The sequence below is a fragment of the Oncorhynchus kisutch genome, linkage group LG16 (genome assembly GCF_002021735.2).
Source record: "Oncorhynchus kisutch isolate 150728-3 linkage group LG16, Okis_V2, whole genome shotgun sequence".
Taxonomy (NCBI): domain Eukaryota; kingdom Metazoa; phylum Chordata; class Actinopteri; order Salmoniformes; family Salmonidae; genus Oncorhynchus; species Oncorhynchus kisutch.
Window position 1 is genome coordinate 20,724,275 of NC_034189.2, and position 17,623 is coordinate 20,741,897.

General features: G+C 43.8%; 3 protein-coding genes across 3 annotated transcripts; 1 reads left to right on the forward strand and 2 right to left on the reverse strand.

The window, feature by feature from the left end:
- The first annotated feature begins 3,772 nt into the window (after window positions 1–3,772).
- Window positions 3,773–5,803, forward strand: LOC109906238 (piggyBac transposable element-derived protein 4-like). The gene is made up of 4 exons (XM_020503858.1): window positions 3,773–4,120; window positions 4,164–4,304; window positions 4,374–4,665; window positions 4,791–5,803. The coding sequence occupies exons 1-4, from the start codon at window positions 3,773–3,775 to the stop codon at window positions 5,801–5,803; spliced, it is 1,794 nt and encodes a 597-aa protein (XP_020359447.1).
- Window positions 5,804–8,261: 2,458 nt separating this feature from the next.
- LOC109906459 (uncharacterized) lies at window positions 8,262–10,850 on the reverse strand. The gene is made up of 7 exons (XM_020504164.2): window positions 10,766–10,850; window positions 10,246–10,611; window positions 9,793–10,143; window positions 9,573–9,701; window positions 9,385–9,434; window positions 9,143–9,262; window positions 8,262–8,814 (listed from the first exon to the last, which is right to left on the reverse strand). Exons 1-7 carry the CDS (start codon window positions 10,806–10,808, stop codon window positions 8,656–8,658), a joined length of 1,218 nt encoding a protein of 405 aa, XP_020359753.1. The 5' UTR covers window positions 10,809–10,850; the 3' UTR covers window positions 8,262–8,655.
- A 4,219-nt stretch (window positions 10,851–15,069) lies between these two features.
- Window positions 15,070–17,246, reverse strand: LOC109906461 (uncharacterized). The gene is made up of 6 exons (XM_020504167.2): window positions 16,839–17,246; window positions 16,337–16,702; window positions 15,824–16,174; window positions 15,576–15,695; window positions 15,422–15,471; window positions 15,070–15,318 (listed from the first exon to the last, which is right to left on the reverse strand). Exons 1-6 carry the CDS (start codon window positions 16,894–16,896, stop codon window positions 15,199–15,201), a joined length of 1,065 nt encoding a protein of 354 aa, XP_020359756.1. The 5' UTR covers window positions 16,897–17,246; the 3' UTR covers window positions 15,070–15,198.
- Window positions 17,247–17,623: the final 377 nt, after the last annotated feature.

Below are 17,623 nucleotides of genomic sequence, written 5' to 3' on the forward strand. Positions count from 1 at the left end.
GCACCAAAAGAGGACAACACATTACAGAGGAGAGATGACTTGAATAAATAGGTTGTTTCCCATTCTTATTCAACTACTCCCTAGAACTCAATACAAAACTACACACAAACACATGAGTCATTGTCTTCATCATATAGAGATCACTCTGCGACCCATTTTATTTTGAATGATTGTATGGCTCCTCCTGATAACTTAGCTACACTTTATAATAACTTAGTTTATGTTAGTAGTAATGATCCAGTGATGATGACTACCTAGACTGTTTGATGCATGTGAGTCTATGATTCTGAAATAGATTTATAACATGATACAGATGTCTAATATGCATGTAATAAATTACGTTGTTAAAGATTCTTAACTGAACATTGTCTTTATTGGGCCTTTGTTGACAGATATGACGACACACATGATATATCATAGGAAAGTACACTTTCAATGATTCTGAGTGAAAAATGGTAACATTGATAATTCTAAAAGTTCCTGCCAACTCTACTGTTCAGGCAGTTATGGGGACATCCATGTACCTTATTGAAAGAGAAATGAAGTGCAGTACTTCAACCTGCACATATGCATATTCACTTGTTGTATTGTTTGAAAATGTCTCCGTTACAATGTGTACATTGTCATAATCAGATTAAATGTTCAACAATTTCAACTCTCTTCAAAACATACTCAGCTAAAAAGTATATTTTTAGTTCATTATGAAGAAAGTGAGTTGTGCTCTTAGTGACATGGATGTTTGTGGTTTTGATTCACTGAGGTGTGTGAAGACAGTGTGTGGTGAGGACTGATGGTCATTCCTGGGGGTTAGAGATGGGTTAAGCTGAGTGGAAAATCCATGTAGGGCCGTCAGAATACCACAGAGATGTGATGCAGGACACAGTTTAAAAAGAAGACAACTGAAAGTGTTAGTCAGTAGAATGTACTCTACGCATGCTATTATAAACATCATGTAATCAGGATGCAGTGTACCTGCAAACTTCCCAGTTTAACTTGAAGAATATGAGTGCAAATCAAACAATACATCAACATTACAGTGAATTAATGTTTTATTTGATCTAAAATGTACCACAGTACCACAACAGTAAAGTTATAAGGAGTTTGACAGAATACAAGCAATTCTAGCACAATTATAATAATAAAAACACTGTGTGTATGAAAAAGCAATGCAAGTCTTAAAGGAGGTAAATCTATGTTTCAATCCATGTTTTGGCACCTCACCACTCGGGAGTCCCTACTTGAGTCATTTTTATTAAGGTATCTTTACTTTTACTCAAGTATGACAATTGGGTTTGGCTGGCAATTGGGTTTGGTGAGGCTGGCTTCTGGTTTAAATGGGCATTGTTTCGAGAAGCAGTGCCGCTTGGTTGGGTTGTGTTTCGGAGGATGCATGGCTCTCGACCTTTACCTCTCCTGAGTCTGTACGGGAGTTGCAGTGATGAGACAAGACTGTAACTACCAATTGGGTAAAATAATTAATGATTGAAGTGAAAGTCACCCAATAAAATACTACGAGTAAAAGTCTACAAATATTTAGTTTGAAATATACTTAAGTATAAAAAGTAAAAGTACAAATAATTTCAAATTCTGCATATTAACTTCTTGACGCACCCATCCCCTAGCGGAATTGCAGAGCGCCAAATTCAAATTAAATTACTAAAAATATTAAATTTTCATAAAATCACAATCGCAAAACACAGCTTAGCTTGTTGTTAATCCACCGGCATGTCAGATTTCAAAAAAGCTTTTCGACGAAAGCATACCAAGCATTTATGTAAGGTCACGATAGGGCAGACGAAAATTCCAACTTGTATCCATAAAATTCGTAGAAACATGTCAAACGTTTTTTATAATCAAACCTCAGGTTGTTTTTACAATATATAATCAATAATATTTCAACCGGACTGTAGCTTCTTCAATAGGAGAGAGAGAGATAATGTCTGCTCCACTCTGTTGGCGCATGCAAAACACTGCTGGCACCCAGCCATCCACTGACTCGATGGGATCTTTCTTGCAAATTTTTCAGAATAAAAGCCTGAAACTATGTCTGAAGACTGTTCACACCATGTGGAAGCCATAGGAAAAGGAATCTGGTTGATATCCCTTTAAATGGAGGGAAGGCATGCAATGGAACAGAGAGCTTTCAGGAAAAACAGCACTTCATAGTTGGATTTTCCTCAGGTTTACGCCTGCAATATCAGTTCTGTTATACTCACAGACAATATTTTGACAGTTTTGGAAACTTTAGAGTGTTTTCTATCCTAATCCTAATTATATGCATATTTTAGATTCTGGGCCTGAGAAATAGGCAGTTTCATTTGGGTACGTTTTTCATCCAAACATCAAAATACTGCCCCCTACACTCAACAAGTTAACCCTCCCGTGGTCCTGGGGTCAGGGTGACCCAGGTCCTGTGCGTGGAGGGCTCCCCTTTCTGTGCTCTGCGCTCGCGGGTCAGAGCGACCCAGGTCCTGTGTTTCCAGGGCTCCCGCTCTTGCGCTGGCGGGTCAGAGCGACCGTGCCCGCCACTGGCGAGGCGTGTGCCTTTGAGGGTAGTAGAGTGTCTGCGAGTGTGGCGAGGCTGTGCCCGGCTCCCCGCTCTGCGCTCTGTCCTCTGTCCTCTGGGCTCTGCGCTCTGCGCTCTTGGGTCAGAGCGACTCAGCCAGCCACTGGCGAGGCGTATGCCGTCGAGTGTTGTAGAGTGTCTGCGAGTGTGGCGAGGCTGTGCCCGGCTCCCCGCTCTGTGCTCTGAGCTCTGGCCTCCCCGCTCTGCGCTCTTGGGTCAGAGCAACCCTGCCAGACGCTGCACAGGTCCGGACGTGCCCCGCTGTGTGCTAGAGAGCAGCCGAGTGTTCTTGTTGCGCTCTGCGCTCGTGGCTCAGAGCGACCCAGGCCCCCTGTGTTTCCAGGGCTCTGCTCTCCTGAGTCAGAGTGACCGTGCCAGCCACTGGCGAGGCGTGTGCCTCTGAGCATAGTAGAGAGTCTGCGAGTGTGACGAGGCTGTGCCCGGCTCCCCGCTCCCCGCTCTGCGCTCTGTGCTCTGTCCTCTGGGCTCTGCGCTCTTGGGTCAGAGCGACCCTGCCAGCCACTGGCGAGGCGTATGCCTTTGAGCCTAGTAGAGTGTCTGCGAGTGTGGCGAGGCTGTGCCCGGCTCCCCGCTCTGAGCTCTGTGCTCTGTCCTCTGGGCTCTGCGCTCTTGGGTCAGAGCGACCCAGCCAGCCGCTGCACAGGTCCAGACGTGCTCCGCTGTGTGCTAGAGAGCAGCCGAGTGTTTTAGTTGCGCTCTGCGCTCCTGGGTCAGTGCGACCCAGGCCCTGTGTTTCCAGGGCTGGCCCTCTGTGCTCTGGGAGTCAGAGCGACCCTGTCAGCCACTGGCGAGGCGTATGCCGTGGAGCGTACTAGAGTGCCTGCGAGTGTGGCGAGGTTGTGCTCTCTGCAAGTCAGAGCGACCCAGCCAGCCGCTGCACAGGTCCGGACGTGCTCCGCTGTGTGCTAGAGAGCAGCCGAGTGTTCTTGTTGCTCGGCTGGGGTGGGTCGACTGCACACGGCTACACAGGAGCGCGCAATCGAGCCTCGAGCATTTTCGGGTCTTGGTCTCCCGCGTAAGCCGGCCCGGCCGGCCCTACGTAGAGAGGATACTAATATTGTCAGCGGCACCCACCCACACACCCACACACCCACACACACACACACAAAGTGACCGGTGCCCCACCCGTGCCAAGTGCGCTCTTGCCCGCAGCTCAGAGGACCCGATCGGTGGAGCCGAGCGGCCATGGCCGCGCGTTTTACGGCCACGCAGGTTCTAGAACAGATCTTGTCCAGCGTGGACCAAGAAGACTACTCGGATTGCCAGGAGGAGGAGGAGGAAAAGGTTTCGGAAGACGAAGACGGGGAGGAATACAACCCCGAGCGCCGCGAGGTCGACGATGCCTCTTCTCCCTCTTCTGAGGAAGAGCAGCCCGAGGAAGAGCCGCCCGAGGACGAGCACGAGGACGAGCACGAGGAAGAGATCTCCTCGGCCCCGGACCAACGGGAGCCGCCGTTACTGTCGAAGAACGGCAAAATCGAGTGGTCCCCCGTGGCCTACGGCCGCCACCGCGGGCCCCTGGCGATCTGCCGGGCTGGACCAGACTCCGGGCCCCATGGCCTATGCCGCGACACAGACCCGCGACATCGCGTCCGCCTTCCACCTGTTTGTCACACCGGCGATAGGAAGGATAATTGTGGAAATGACGAACCTGCACGGGGCCAGAAAATACGGCGACGGCTGGCGACCCATGGACACCACGGACCTGCGCGCCTACATAGGGCTGCTGATCCTAGCGGGCGTCTACAGGACCCGACCCATGGACGTCACGGACCTGCGCGCCTACCTAGGGCTGCTGATCCTAGCGGGCGTCTACAGGTCCCGGGGCGAGGCCGCGGCAAGCCTGTGGGACGCCGAGAGCGGCAGGACCGTGTTCCGAGCCACCATGTCGCTCAAGGTCTTTCACAGGTACTCGAGGCTGCTGCGATTCGACGACCGCCACTCGAGACCCGCCAGACTCGCCACGGACAAACTCGCAGCCATACGGGAGGTCTGGGACCTGTGGGAGGCGCGGCTGCCGGCCCTCTACAACCCGGGGCCCGACGTGACGGTGGACGAGCAACTGGTCCCGTTCAGAGGTACTGTGCGTGCGCGTGTGTGCGCATGTGCTTATATGTCTATACAGTGCGTGTGTAACACAAAATTTGGCCCTTGGCCCCCCCGTGACAGTAACCACACTAATGTCTTGTCCCCTTTCCAAAAGGCCGCTGTCCTTTCCGTCAGTACATCCCCAGCAAGCCGGCCAAATACGGCATCAAGTCGTGGGTGGCCTGCGACGCCAAGTCCAGCTACGCTTGGAAGATGCAAGTGTACACCGGCAAGGCGGCCGGCGGAGGCCCCGAGAAGAACCAGGGGATGCGCGTCGTCCTCGATCTGACAACGGGCCTGAGCGGTCGCAACGTCACCTGCGGCAACTTCTTCACCTCCTACGACCTGGGCCAGCGGCTCCTCGAGAGGAACCTCACCATGGTGGGCACGGTGAGAAAGAACAAGGCCGAGCTCCCGCCCGTGCTGCTCGAGTCCAGTGGCAGACAGGTCCTGTCCTCCAGGTTCGCCTTCACGCCCACCGCCACTCTGGTGAACCTGGCAAAGAGAAACAAGAACGTGCTACTTTTGAGCACGCTGCACACAGAGGGCCACATTAGCCATCGCCGCGACAGGAAGCCGGCCCTCATCCTAGACTACAACTGCAACAAGGGCGGCGTGGACAACCTAGACAAGGTGGTGGGCACCTACAGCTGCAGCCGGATGACTGCCCGCTGGCCCCTGGTCGTCTTCCACAACATCCTCGACGTGTCCTCCTACATCGCCTTTGTCATATGGCGAGAGATCAAGCCTGACTGGATGCCTGGCAAGCGGAATAAGCGCAGGGTGTTCCTCGAGCAGCTGGGAAAGGCACTCGTGAAGCCGCTGATCCAAAGAAGGCAGCATCTGCCCCGCACCGAAGCGGCGTCAGCCCTTGTCAAAGTCCTACAGAGTGCTATGGCGGCGCCTCCTGATCAACAGCGCGAGGGCCCCGCCGCTGGCACGGCCGCTGCCCCGCTCGTTGCCCCGGCCACCGGGGCAAGTAAGAGGAAGAGGTGTCAGCTCTGCCCACCCAAGAAGGACTCCAAGACACACACGGTGTGCTGCAGGTGTATGAAATACATCTGCTGTTCACACGCCTACTGTCACACTTGCGCACATTGGGCCTTTAGCCAGGACTGGACAGGGTGACCCGGAGGACGCAAGGGACTAGACACAGTACCAGGACAACGGGAGGGTTAAGCAAACCAGATGGTGCCATTTTCTTGTTTTTTATTTATTTACAGGCACGACTCCAATACCATCATTAAGTTTGCAGATGACACAACAGTTCACCTGTTCACCGACAACAACTAGACAGCCAATAGGGAGGAGGTCAGAGACCTGGATGTGTGGTGCCAGGACAACAACCTCTCTCTGAACGTGGTGTCCACATCACCAACAAACTAACATTGTCCAAACACACCAAGACAGTCGTGAAGAGGGCACGGCAAGCTATTCCCCCTCAGGAGACTGAAAAAATTTGGCATGGGTTCTAAGATCCTCAAAAGGTTCTACAGCTGCACCATCGAGCATGGTTGCATAACTGCCTGATATGGCAACTGCTCGGCCTCCGACTGCAAGGCACTACAGAGGATAGTGCGAACTGCCCAGTACATCACTGGGGCCAAGCTTCCTGCCATCCAGGACCTTTATACCAGGTGGTGTCAGAGGATGGCCCCCCAAAAAATTCTAAATCTCCAGCCACCCTAGTCATAGACTGTTCTCTCCAAGTCTAGGTCCAAAAGGTTTCTAAACAGCTTTTACCTCCGAGCCATAAGACTCCTGAACATCTAATCAAATGGTTACCTAGACTATTTACATTGCCCCCCCTCCCCCTCTTTTACACCGCTGCTACTCTCTGTTGTTATCATCTATGCATAGTCACTTTAATAACTCTACCTAAATGTACATATTACCTCAACTAACGGGTGCCCCCGCACATTGACTCTGTACCGGTACCCCCCTGTATATAGTATCGCATTGCTATTTTTATGCTGCTCTTCAATTACTCGTTACTTTTATTACTTATTCTTATCCGTATTTTTTAAACTGCATTGTTGGTTAGGGGCTCGTAAGTAAGCATTTCACTGTAAGGTGAAACCTGTTGTTTTCGGCGCATGAGACTAATACAATTAGATTTTTATTTTGATTTGATACCGGAAAAGCCTACAATTTAGGGAGGGATGTTTTTTCTGTTTGTCAAGAATAACATTGTTTATTTATTGTGGTGTTGAAAATGCAAACCATGACATTGAAGTGCCCAAGATCGGTATGCTTTGTTTATTGGTTGTGTGGTGCATTGGCACAATAACATGTTGGTGGAGAATTCATTGAATATATTTTACAGAATTATAAATATTTCATCAACATTTTGAAAATCAGATTTCCCCCTAGCTGATCATTGCTTGCAGCCGGCTTTGATCGTAGTGTAATGAAACAGGCAGGGAGAGTGAGCTCGTCTGTGGTGGTGGGCAAACCCTCAACCTTCTGGCTCGTAGCCCTGTGTGTTATCTACTGTGCCACAAAAGCATGCGGAAGTGGCAAAGTTGATATCCACATTTATAAACGCAGGGTCGCTACAGTTATTGTTATTTGTGGTCGTAAACATTATTTTGAGTTAATTCTGTGAGGGGGGAGGGTGTTACATTTATTTTACAGTACAGGGGAGGGTCATGGGAATTTTATGTACATTTGACCGACCACCTCAATTAGGTCTTATGTGGCAAAATTTGAAATGGTGATTTTTTTATATAGGATGAAAGTAGAGACTCAAAATGAAATGTCATACACTGCAGTTGAGGATCAAGTAAATCTGGGAAAGTAAATCTGCTTTGAAAGTTGATAACTTTTTGAATGTTTTGGTACACCTACTGGAGACCTCTTCTTTGTCTACACCTGTTCAGCATCATTCACACCCTCTGTCTCAGATAAACACACACTATAAGAAATAAAATCTAATTTTATTTGTCACCTGCACAGGATACAGGTGGGCCTGCTGGAAGGTGTAAAAGCTACAGTGACATAGCTACTTGCATATTTGCATATTAGCAATATCAAAAATAGGAAGTGTCCAGATAAAAAATATTGTGGATAAACAATAGATAGGCTCGTAATATTTTTTGTATTCATATTTATAAAAGTGTGTTATTAGGCACATGAAAGTGCACATGTTCCAGATGGCATTTCTGGCAAAAAAAACACATTGAGATAAAAAATACTATTAAACGTTTAAATGCCTCTCCTGTGAAGTAGTGACTTGCGACATATGCCTTGTTTCCTGAAACGGGTCACAAATATATATTTGAGCTTTAGTCAGTCACCTGACTAAAGCGTAGACACAATCTCTTCTTGGGCTTACGGAAGTCTGCAGAGTACCTGTGAACTTGTTGTGTGGGGGTGGGTGTGATTGACATACCCATTTTATTTTGAATGATTGTGTGGCTCCTCCTGGTAACTAATCTACACTTTATAATATCTTAGTTGATGTTAGTAGTAATGATCCAGTGATGATGACTACCTAGACTGATGGATGCAAGTAACTCTATGATTCTGAAATGGATTTATAACCTGATACAGATGTGTAATATGCATGTAATAAATTACCTCGTTAACCGAACATTGTCTTTATTGGGCCTTTGTTGACAGCTATTATGACTACACACATGATCTATCACAGGAAAGTACATTTTCAATGTTTCTTAGTGAAAAACGTTAACATCTGGACAATTCTAAAAGTTGCTGCCAACTCTGAAGTTAAAGCAGTTATGAGGACTTCTATGTACACTGTTGCACCCTATTGAAAGAGAAATGAAGTACACTACTTCAACCTGCACATATGCATATTCACATTTTCTATTGTTTGCGAAAACTTCTTAATTACAATGTGTACATTGTCATATTTGGATGAGATGTTTGACACTATCAGCTCCCTTCAAAATATACTCGGCTAAAAAGTATATTTTTCGTTCAGGCTTTTCTCATGAAGACAGTGAGTTGTGCTCTTAGTGACATGGATATTTGTGGTTTGGATGCACTGAGGTGTCTGAAGACAGTGTGTGGTGAGGACTGATGGTCATTTCTGGGGTTTGCGATGAGTTAAGCTGAGTGGAAAATCCATTTGGGGCCGTCAGATTACCACAGAGATCTGATACAGGATACAGCTTAAAAAGAGAGTTTGAGACAACTGAAAGCTACGAATGCTATTATGCATACCATGCAATCAGGATGCAATGTCCATGCAAACTTACCAGTTAAACTTGAAGAATATGAGTGAAAATCAAACAATACATAAAAATTACAGTGAATTCATGTTTTATTTGATCTAAAATGGGCAACAGTATCACAACAGTAATGTAAAAAGGAGTTAGACAGAATATAAGCAATTGCAACACAATTATAATGATATAAACACAGTGTTTAACAGAAAAAGCTATGCAAGTCTTAGAGGAGATCAATCTATGTTTTTTTGTCCATGTTTTAGCACCTCACCCCAGAGTATTCCGTGTCTCTCTCCATGGCGCTCCTCTGTCTCTGGGTCTTTGGCTTCTTGTGGATGATATTCAGAGCAGCGTAATGGACCGACATGAGTGTGTCATCATCTTCTTGATCCTAAGAGGAATAACAAAGCAAATTCCAAAGACTAAAATTGGAAATTTGATAGAAGGATCTGTTTACAGTTCGTCAAAGTAATACTCACTATAAGTGAGTAGTTCACTATAAGGTCTGCATACCTGGTCATGAGAACTGGGGACTGTCAGACCACTTGGCTGAGGATGTGTTCCTTTTAGACAAACATGAAGGAATCATCATCATCAACATCATCAACATAAAATGAATTAACCCAGTTTCATGACTAAAACATGTAATGTCTACTGCACCAACAGTTTAAGCATATATTGTGGTTAATGACAACGCTTACCTCCGCACAGCAGAAAGGTTTTCTTGGTACTCTTATACATAACACAAGCAAGGACAATGATGATGATGACACAAAGAGCCAACGCTACACCGCAGTACACCAAGAGAACATGTTCCTTCTTACAACCATCTGTGGAAATACAGACAGGAAATTCAGGACATTTTGTTCAAGCATGGATAAAATATTAGAACATTTTAGAAATGTCAGAAATATCACTAACAGTCCATTTCCAGCTTGGTCCCTTTCCCAAACAGTATCTCCCCACATGAGGCCACAGCACAGTAGTAAGTCCCAGCATCAGAGAGGCTGAGATTTCTCTTGGGGAGGTTGTAGACACAGCTCTGTGTAGGAGACCCAGCCTCTGGGCTCTTCTCACACTGATCTCTCCTGTCTCCATTGTTGTAAATTATTCCTGGATGGAATTTTCCTGAGCCATGTCTGAACCAATAGACACTGTGTTCTCCTGCACAGGTCTCAGTGTGTATTGTACAGTTCAGAGTCACAGAGTCTCCTGGCTGAACTGACTCAGACACAGGCTGCTGGAGCACAGATATGCTGTTGGACTCTGAACCTGAAGAGAATGAGTAAGATCATTGTGTGTACATTTTCTTTGCCTGCTAGATTAATTCATTTAGCATTATATGAACACACATTAGGTTGCGACTTAAGTTACCTTTGACAATTAAAGAAGTTCCTTCTGCAAATTTGAGTTCGCCCTCTTCCATAACACCACAGTAGTATGTAGCTGAGTCACCTGACTCTGTCTTGGAGATGCTCAGGTTACAGCTGTCAACTCCTCTCTTCACACTCAGATGTTTAGTCTCAGTAAAGTCTTTGTTAAAGTTGTTGGAATAAAAATGATTTTTAGTGCGATAATATGATGATGCCATAAGAAGAGGCTTCTGTCCAACAGTTTGCTTGAACCAAGAGACCCTGACCATCAAATTAGATCGACAAAAGCAAGTGAGAGATACACTTTGTCCCAGTTGTGTAACTATCACAGGGTCTGGTTGGATTACATCCTTGTTAAGTGCACAACCTGTGAAGCAAACAAACAAAATAAATCAAAGACAAAGGTATAGTACAGAATTATACATTATTATCATTATTCAGACTACATAGTCATTCAAATGGATTCAAAAAGACTATGATGTAAAAAATTAAAAGGATCCACATGTATTTTTCTTACTTACCCAAATTGGCGTAAAACAAAAAGATTGTCCAATATATAATCATAATTTTACTGTCCTTTCTGAACTGTATAGAGTGAGGGGTCTGACAACGGGGCACCATTTATATGATGACACTCATTGGGTAATCATTATGAAGTAGGTGGAAACTCTGAACTGAGTGATTTTATTGGCTGTCTGAACAGGCATAAAACATGTGATAAAAACTACAATCTAACATGTGTCCTGTGGCATTCCATAGTTAGAGCAGCCCTTCAAATGATGTACAGTCAGAGTTACTGGTTTGTATTTTTTCATCATTTGGGTCGGTGGCTGAGACTACCGGTACATATGTCCTCTTTGACATACACAGGGGGTTTACATTGTATTTCTCACTTCATGTCTGTAGAAGGCAGTTCAAGCTTTCAGGAGGAAGTGAACTCGGGTGAGGTTGGCACCTTTTTGACAAAGTAAAGATGTGATCCTTTGATACCCATCATCAAATTCATTGTAGAATACCACATCACTCAGGTTCTTCAAAGATTTAGTGATGTACTGAAGCACCATGCCAGTGGTGAGTTTGTACCGTAGCATGTAGTTTGTGTTCTCACTGGTTATGTGACATTCAATAGTCACATTGTCGCCCAGCTTTGCTTTCTGGGAAGAAGTTGGCTGAACAAGAACTGGTGTTTGAGATGCACCTGTAAAAAACAACAATATTTACTGCATTTATTACATTTACCAAACACCTATAGTAAGCACTTTAAATGTATAGTAAACATGTATAACATTAGTCATTTGAGTTAGATGTTACTGACATGCTTTCCAGATTAAAAGAAAGGTGAGGAGTTGATTTTCCTTGCTTGCTCTTTCACGGGATGAGATAGACCTGTGTAAAATGCAGTCTCTCTACAGAAAAGAATGGAAACCTGCGTTTGCGTTCATTGGTTCATTTAGGGCTGCCGAGTGGCACAGTGGTCTAAGGAACTGCATCTCAGTGCAAGATTTGTCACTATAGTACCTGGTTGGAATCCAGGCTGTATCACATCTGGCCATTATTAGGAGTCCCATAGGGTGGTGCATTGTAAATAAGAATTTGTTCTTAACTGACTGGCCTAGTTAAATAAAGGTTCAATAGAAATAAAATCTAAGGTACCGTCTGTTTTTCATGGTCAGATTTCATTGGCTGAACACTCGATAGGCGGTCCAGTAGGCCACGAATGGAACAAACACCATACTTTCATGTTGTTGTATAGCTTGATTCTGTGTTGCACAACTTTATGACCTAACTGTGACCTAACTACACCTCATACTGTCTATTGACATGTTTTCTGTTTCTCTGTGTTATGAAGTGACTGTGTGGAAGTCATAGAGGCCCTAGAGGATGACAGTGTCATAACATGTGGCCAACCAGTTCCCAACTACTAGTACGACTCCCATGGACCACAATGGCAAGAAAAACAATTAACAACTATGTACTGCAGCTGGCCAACAGAGGGCTTGTCCACCCAAAGTAAGAGACACAACAGCAAGAGTCAATTGATCCCTTAAATGTTTTTCTTGCCATTGTGGTCCATGGGATCATCGTACAGTAGTTGGGACCTGGTTGGCCACATGTTATGATACTGTCATCCTCTAGGGCCTCTATGACTTCCACACAGTCACTTCATAACACAGAGAAACAGAAAACATGTCAATAGTCTTTACTTTATTCTGTAATGTATTGACAGATAAAATTCCTACCATCATATAATTAGAACGAGGCTTTTTCTTTTTGGTCCAGATGATGATGATGATACTTTACATCACTTCCGACCATGGTTTGTGTTTAACTACGGACTTCATATATCTAGGTCAAATGACCTAATAAATAGTTCATTTAGTTTTTTCATAGATTTCTGTAGAATATGTATAGATCTTTTGCTGCCTCAGCCTCCAGTATTTATGCTGCAGTAGTTTATGTGTCGGGGGGCTAGGGTCAGTTTGTTATATCTGGAGTTTATGTTCATTTATGAACATTTGAACATCTTGGCCATGTTCTGTTATAATCTCCACCCGGCACAGCCAGAAGAGGACTGGCCACCCCACATAGCCTGGTTCCTCTCTAGGTTTCTTCCTAGGTTTTGGCCTTTCTAGGGAGTTTTTCCTAGCCACCGTGTTTGGGGTTTTAGGCTGGGTTTCTGTACAGCACTTTGAGATATCAGCTGATGTACGAAGGGCTATATAAATACATTTGATTTGATTTGATTTGATTGAAATGGTGTTCTATTGTTGATAAAAAGGACAACATGTAGAGCAATGTGTATGTCATACAACTGACTGAGATATCCTGCTGAAACCAATTAAAGAGAGAGAGATAAAGAGAGAGAGAGAGAAAGAGAGAAAGAGAAAGAGAGAGAAAGAGAGAGAGAGAGCATCCTGTGTAGAAGCCAACAGGCCTTACCAAAGTGTAGATAGCGACTGCCTCGAGTTTTGCTTATAGCAGACCGCAGAATACCTTTAAATATGTTGCTGAGTATGTGAGGGGGTGTTTGGCATGCAATCAGTAGGCCTATGTCTTAAAGAAAAAACAAAGAAGTTAACCTGCTACACCACAACTGCATTGTATTTTCTGTAACATGATGGATGGGACCACCTGACTTCACATAAATGAGAACATTGACCTTTACCTTGTAAGCATTGTGTTTAGAGACCAGTGTTGCACTCAGGGGTAGGAACAGTACTTTGGCCCTGAGAGGAAAATTATAGTGCAGTGTGTTGCTGCAGGTCAGTCTTCCTGTGTTAAAGGTCTGTTAAAGGTCTGGAAAGTCACTGTAACTATGACCACAGAGGAGTGTGAACAGAATGCATTCATATTAATTTAGCTTAAAACCTTTTTGGGATAGGGGGCAGCATTTTCACTTTTGGATGAATGGCATGCCCAGAGTGAACTGCCTCCTACTCTGTCCCAGATGCTAATATATGCATATTATTAGTAGTATTGGATAGAAAACACTCTGAAGTATCTAAATATGTTTGAATGATGTCTGTGAGTATAACAGAACTCATATGGCAGGCGTAAACCTGAGAAAAATCGAACCAGGAAGTGGGACATCTGAGGTTTGTAGTTTTTAAAAGCTTTGCCTACCGAGTACACATTGAGATATGGATGCGATTGCACTTCCTAGGGCTTCCACTAGATGTCAACTGTCTTTTGAAACTTGAATGAGGATTCTACTATAAAGGAGGGGCTCATGAGACCTGTTTGAGTCAGTGGTCTGGCATAGTGCCTCGGTCTCATGACGCGCGCTCCCGACAGAGTGACTTCGCGTTCCAGTGCTTTTTCTGAAGACAGGAATTCTCCGGTTGGAACATTATTGATGTTTTATGTTAAAAACATCCTAACGATTGATTCCATGCATCGTTTGACTTGTTTCTAAAGGACTGTAATGGAACTTTTCAAGTTTTTGTCTGGATGAATAACAAGTGGCTATTTGGACATAAATGATGGAACTTTATGGAACAAATCAGTAATTTATTGTCGAACTGGGATTCCTGGGAGTGCCTTCTGATGAATATCATCAAAGGTAAGTGAATATTTATGGTGTTGTTTCTAACTTTGTTGATTCCAAAATGGCAGCTATTCCTCTGGCTGTTTTGGGTTCTGAGCGCCGTTCTCAGATTATACTTTTTTCGTAAAGTTTTTAAAAAATCGGACACAGCGGTTGCATTAAGGAGAAGTCTATATTTTTATTCTGTGAATAACACTAGTATCTTTAATCAATGTTTATTATGAGTATTTCTGCTAAAATCACTGGATGTTTTGGAATCAAAACATTACTTTACATAAGGCGCCAATGTAAGCTGAGATTTTTGGATATAAATATGCACATTATCGAACAAAACATACATGTATTGTGCAACATGATGTCCTATGAGTGTCATCTAATGAAGATCATCAAAGGTTAGTGATTAATTTGATCTATATTTCTGCTTTTTGTGACTCCTATCCTTGGCTGGAAAAAATGGCTGTGTGTTTTTTCGACTTGGCTGTGATCTAACATAATCATATGTTGTGCTTTAGCTGTAAAGCATTTTTAAAATCAGACATGATTTAAGGCAGATTAACAAGATGTTTATCTTTCATTTGCTGTATTGGACTTGTTAATGTGTTAAAGTTACATATTTCTAAAACATATTTTTGAATTTCGAGCACTGCCTTTTCAGTGGAATGTTGTTGAGGTGTTCCGCTAGCGGAACCCCTGCGCTAGAAAGGTTAACAGTTGATAATGCTTTATTTATCTTTACACATGCAAATCAGATGTAAAATGAGTTGGACAGAGAAGTAATACATTCAATTATTTTTTACTTTATATTACACTTGAAAGAGTCTATCACATTTTACTGAAGCATTCATATAGAGCTAGTTATTAAAGAGGTATCTTGCATACAATGACAACTGTTTCATTCATCCAGTTCTACTGTCTGATCCCAGAGTACACCGTCTCTTCCTCCATGTTGCTTCTCTGTCTTCTAGACCTGTTGTTCTTGTTGCTCAGATTCAGAGCTACATAATGGAGACTGTCTGCATCTTCGGCCTGTGAGAAACAGAACTATATTTTTAACATGAATTGTAATCGTTTTTTTTGCGAGCTGACTGAGGTCCTATTTGCATCACAACACAGAACGATTCATGCTTACCCCTGCGTCTGTCTGGGAAACTGTAGGACCTCTTGTCTGAGAGACCAGTTCTGAGAACAGTGACACAAAAGACTCTAAATCCTGCCACGTCTTCCACTTTTGCTACATTCAGAGATGGTGATATCAAAGAATAGTAACTTTTTTAATAATTTACCTCTGCACTTTCTCTTGTTCATCTTGTACATGATGCTAGCAAGTGCAATGATCAGGATGAACGAAAGAGCCAATGCTACACCCAGGCAGTACACCAAGAGAAGAGGGTCTGCTCTATGGCCTGTGATGATTAAAACAGTGATAGAGGGAACTAAGTATAGATCATAGATTTCTGTAGATTGTCTAATCTGAAAATCTGTCTTTTTTTAAGAGACTTTAGAATGAGACCTTGCCTGCAAATTAACCTACCCTCAATGTCCAGCTTGGTCCCTTTCCCAAACAGTATCTGCCCACATGAGGCCACAGCACAGTAGTAAGTCCCAGCATCAGAGAGGATGAGGTTCCTCTTGGGGAGGTTGTAGACACAGCTCTGTGTAGGAGACCCAGCCTCAGGGCTCTTCTCACACTGATCACTCCTGTCTCCATGGGTGTAAATGATTCCTGGATGGGATTCTCCTGAGCCATGTCTGAACCAATAGACACTGTATTCTCCTGCACAGGTCTCAGTGTGTATTGTACAGTTCAGAGTCACAGAGTCTCCTGGCTGGACCGACTCGGACACAGATTGCTGGAGCACAGTCATGTTTCTGGACCCTGAAACTGACAAAAAGGTAGATTAACCCATAGATTTTCTAGAATATCACGATAACAAGTGTTCTAACTGATCATTTGTTAAATTAAAATCTCATCTGATTAAGAGAATACCTCATATTTTCACCGTATATGTCTAATTTCAGATTTAAAAACATTATTTCTCTTTACCTTTTACAATGAGAATGGCTCCTTCTCCAAACTCCATCTTATTGCTATAAGAGCTCCCACAGTAGTAAGTGCCTGAATCTGACAGTTGCATGTCTGAGATCCTTAGGTGATTCTTTTCTTGGCCATTTTCCACCGAGAAGCGAGGGTTATCCTTAAATTCATGGTAGAATGTTGCGTTCCTTTCAAACTTATTGACAGTTGAGAAGAGTTGAAGTTTATCTCCCAAGGTTTGCTTGTACCAAGAGAACAATACTGCCATGTCACTTTCTTGAAAGCAATGCAATACCACTGTGTCTCCAACGTTGGCTGATATGAAACCACTCTCTTGACGTATGGATGAAGACTCCGTTCCAGCTAGCACATCAACTAGAGAACATAAAAATATCGTAACTATGCTATAGGTTACCCCAAATACAAGTGTCTGTAAAACAATCATTTAAAACCCTGTGTCTCCAAATCAAGTGTGGACATCACATAAGAGAAATATTAAGGATTATCTTACCCATCTCTACGAGAAGTGGAAATATCAGACACAGTGTGATCATCTTTAAAGTTGTCATCCTCTTCACAACTTGTCTTGAGTGGAAAAACTCTACCCCTGTGTACTACACTTCAACAATCGAGTTACAGGTGATTGGTCGAACTGGACGCATCATTTTTGTTGATGCCTCATTCAGGCGCGCCCATGTCCTCCTCATGTGTATAGTACAGCTCTGTCTCACAGATTGTCCTGTCTGGACTGAATCATAATAGTTGTTTTATAGGTAGATTCTGATCATTATAGATTTATTACAAATGAAGTACTTATTATTCAAGTTTGGCATCCGTTATTCTTTATCACTGCAGCTACTGTTGTAAAAGAAAGTCATAGTTGTGACCTTTTTGGAACATGTATGCTATGACACTGTCATCCACGAGGGCTTCTATCACCATACAGCCACTCCACCTCGCCAAAACCATCTATGGAGAAAACACAGCAAACACAATACAGTCATCTTCTTTTAGTGATCTCTCATTCAGGATTTACACTCAGTAGAACAGATGGATAGAATACCCTCCCATGATATTGTTATTGAGTAGGTCCATGGTTCTAGAGGCCTAACATCACACTTAAAATCAGGGTTTGTGTATGACTAAGAACTACAAATCACTAGTCAAATTACCCAATTAATATCTATTTGTGTATTTTCACAGATTCCAGTCAACTATGAATAGATAAAGCGGCCTTATCAAGAGTTGGTTTACTGTTGGTTACTAAAATGGTTAACTTGAAGAGCAAGTGGAGTA

What these genes read in the sequence shown, in the direction of transcription:
- LOC109906238 (XM_020503858.1), top strand. Translation starts at nt 3,773, where the DNA reads ATGGCCGCGCGTTTTACGGCCACGCAGGTTCTAGAACAGATCTTGTCC. An exon ending in GGCCCCTGGCGATCTGCCGG is followed by an intron (nt 4,121 to 4,163) that starts GCTGGACCAGAC and finishes GCCGCGACACAG; the next exon opens with ACCCGCGACATCGCGTCCGC. An exon ending in CCACGGACCTGCGCGCCTAC is followed by an intron (nt 4,305 to 4,373) that starts ATAGGGCTGCTG and finishes CTGCGCGCCTAC; the next exon opens with CTAGGGCTGCTGATCCTAGC.
- LOC109906459 (XM_020504164.2), bottom strand. Translation starts at nt 10,808, where the DNA reads ATGATTATATATTGGACAATCTTTTTGTTTTACGCCAATTTGG. An exon ending in GACCAAGCTGGAAATGGACT is followed by an intron (nt 9,702 to 9,792) that starts GTTAGTGATATT and finishes GTATTTCCACAG; the next exon opens with ATGGTTGTAAGAAGGAACAT. An exon ending in TCCCCAGTTCTCATGACCAG is followed by an intron (nt 9,263 to 9,384) that starts GTATGCAGACCT and finishes TATTCCTCTTAG; the next exon opens with GATCAAGAAGATGATGACAC.
- LOC109906461 (XM_020504167.2), bottom strand. Translation starts at nt 16,896, where the DNA reads ATGACAACTTTAAAGATGATCACACTGTGTCTGATATTTCCACTTCTC. An exon ending in TCCACTTCTCGTAGAGATGG is followed by an intron (nt 16,703 to 16,838) that starts GTAAGATAATCC and finishes TATGTTCTCTAG; the next exon opens with TTGATGTGCTAGCTGGAACG. An exon ending in TTTCCCAGACAGACGCAGGG is followed by an intron (nt 15,319 to 15,421) that starts GTAAGCATGAAT and finishes TGTTTCTCACAG; the next exon opens with GCCGAAGATGCAGACAGTCT.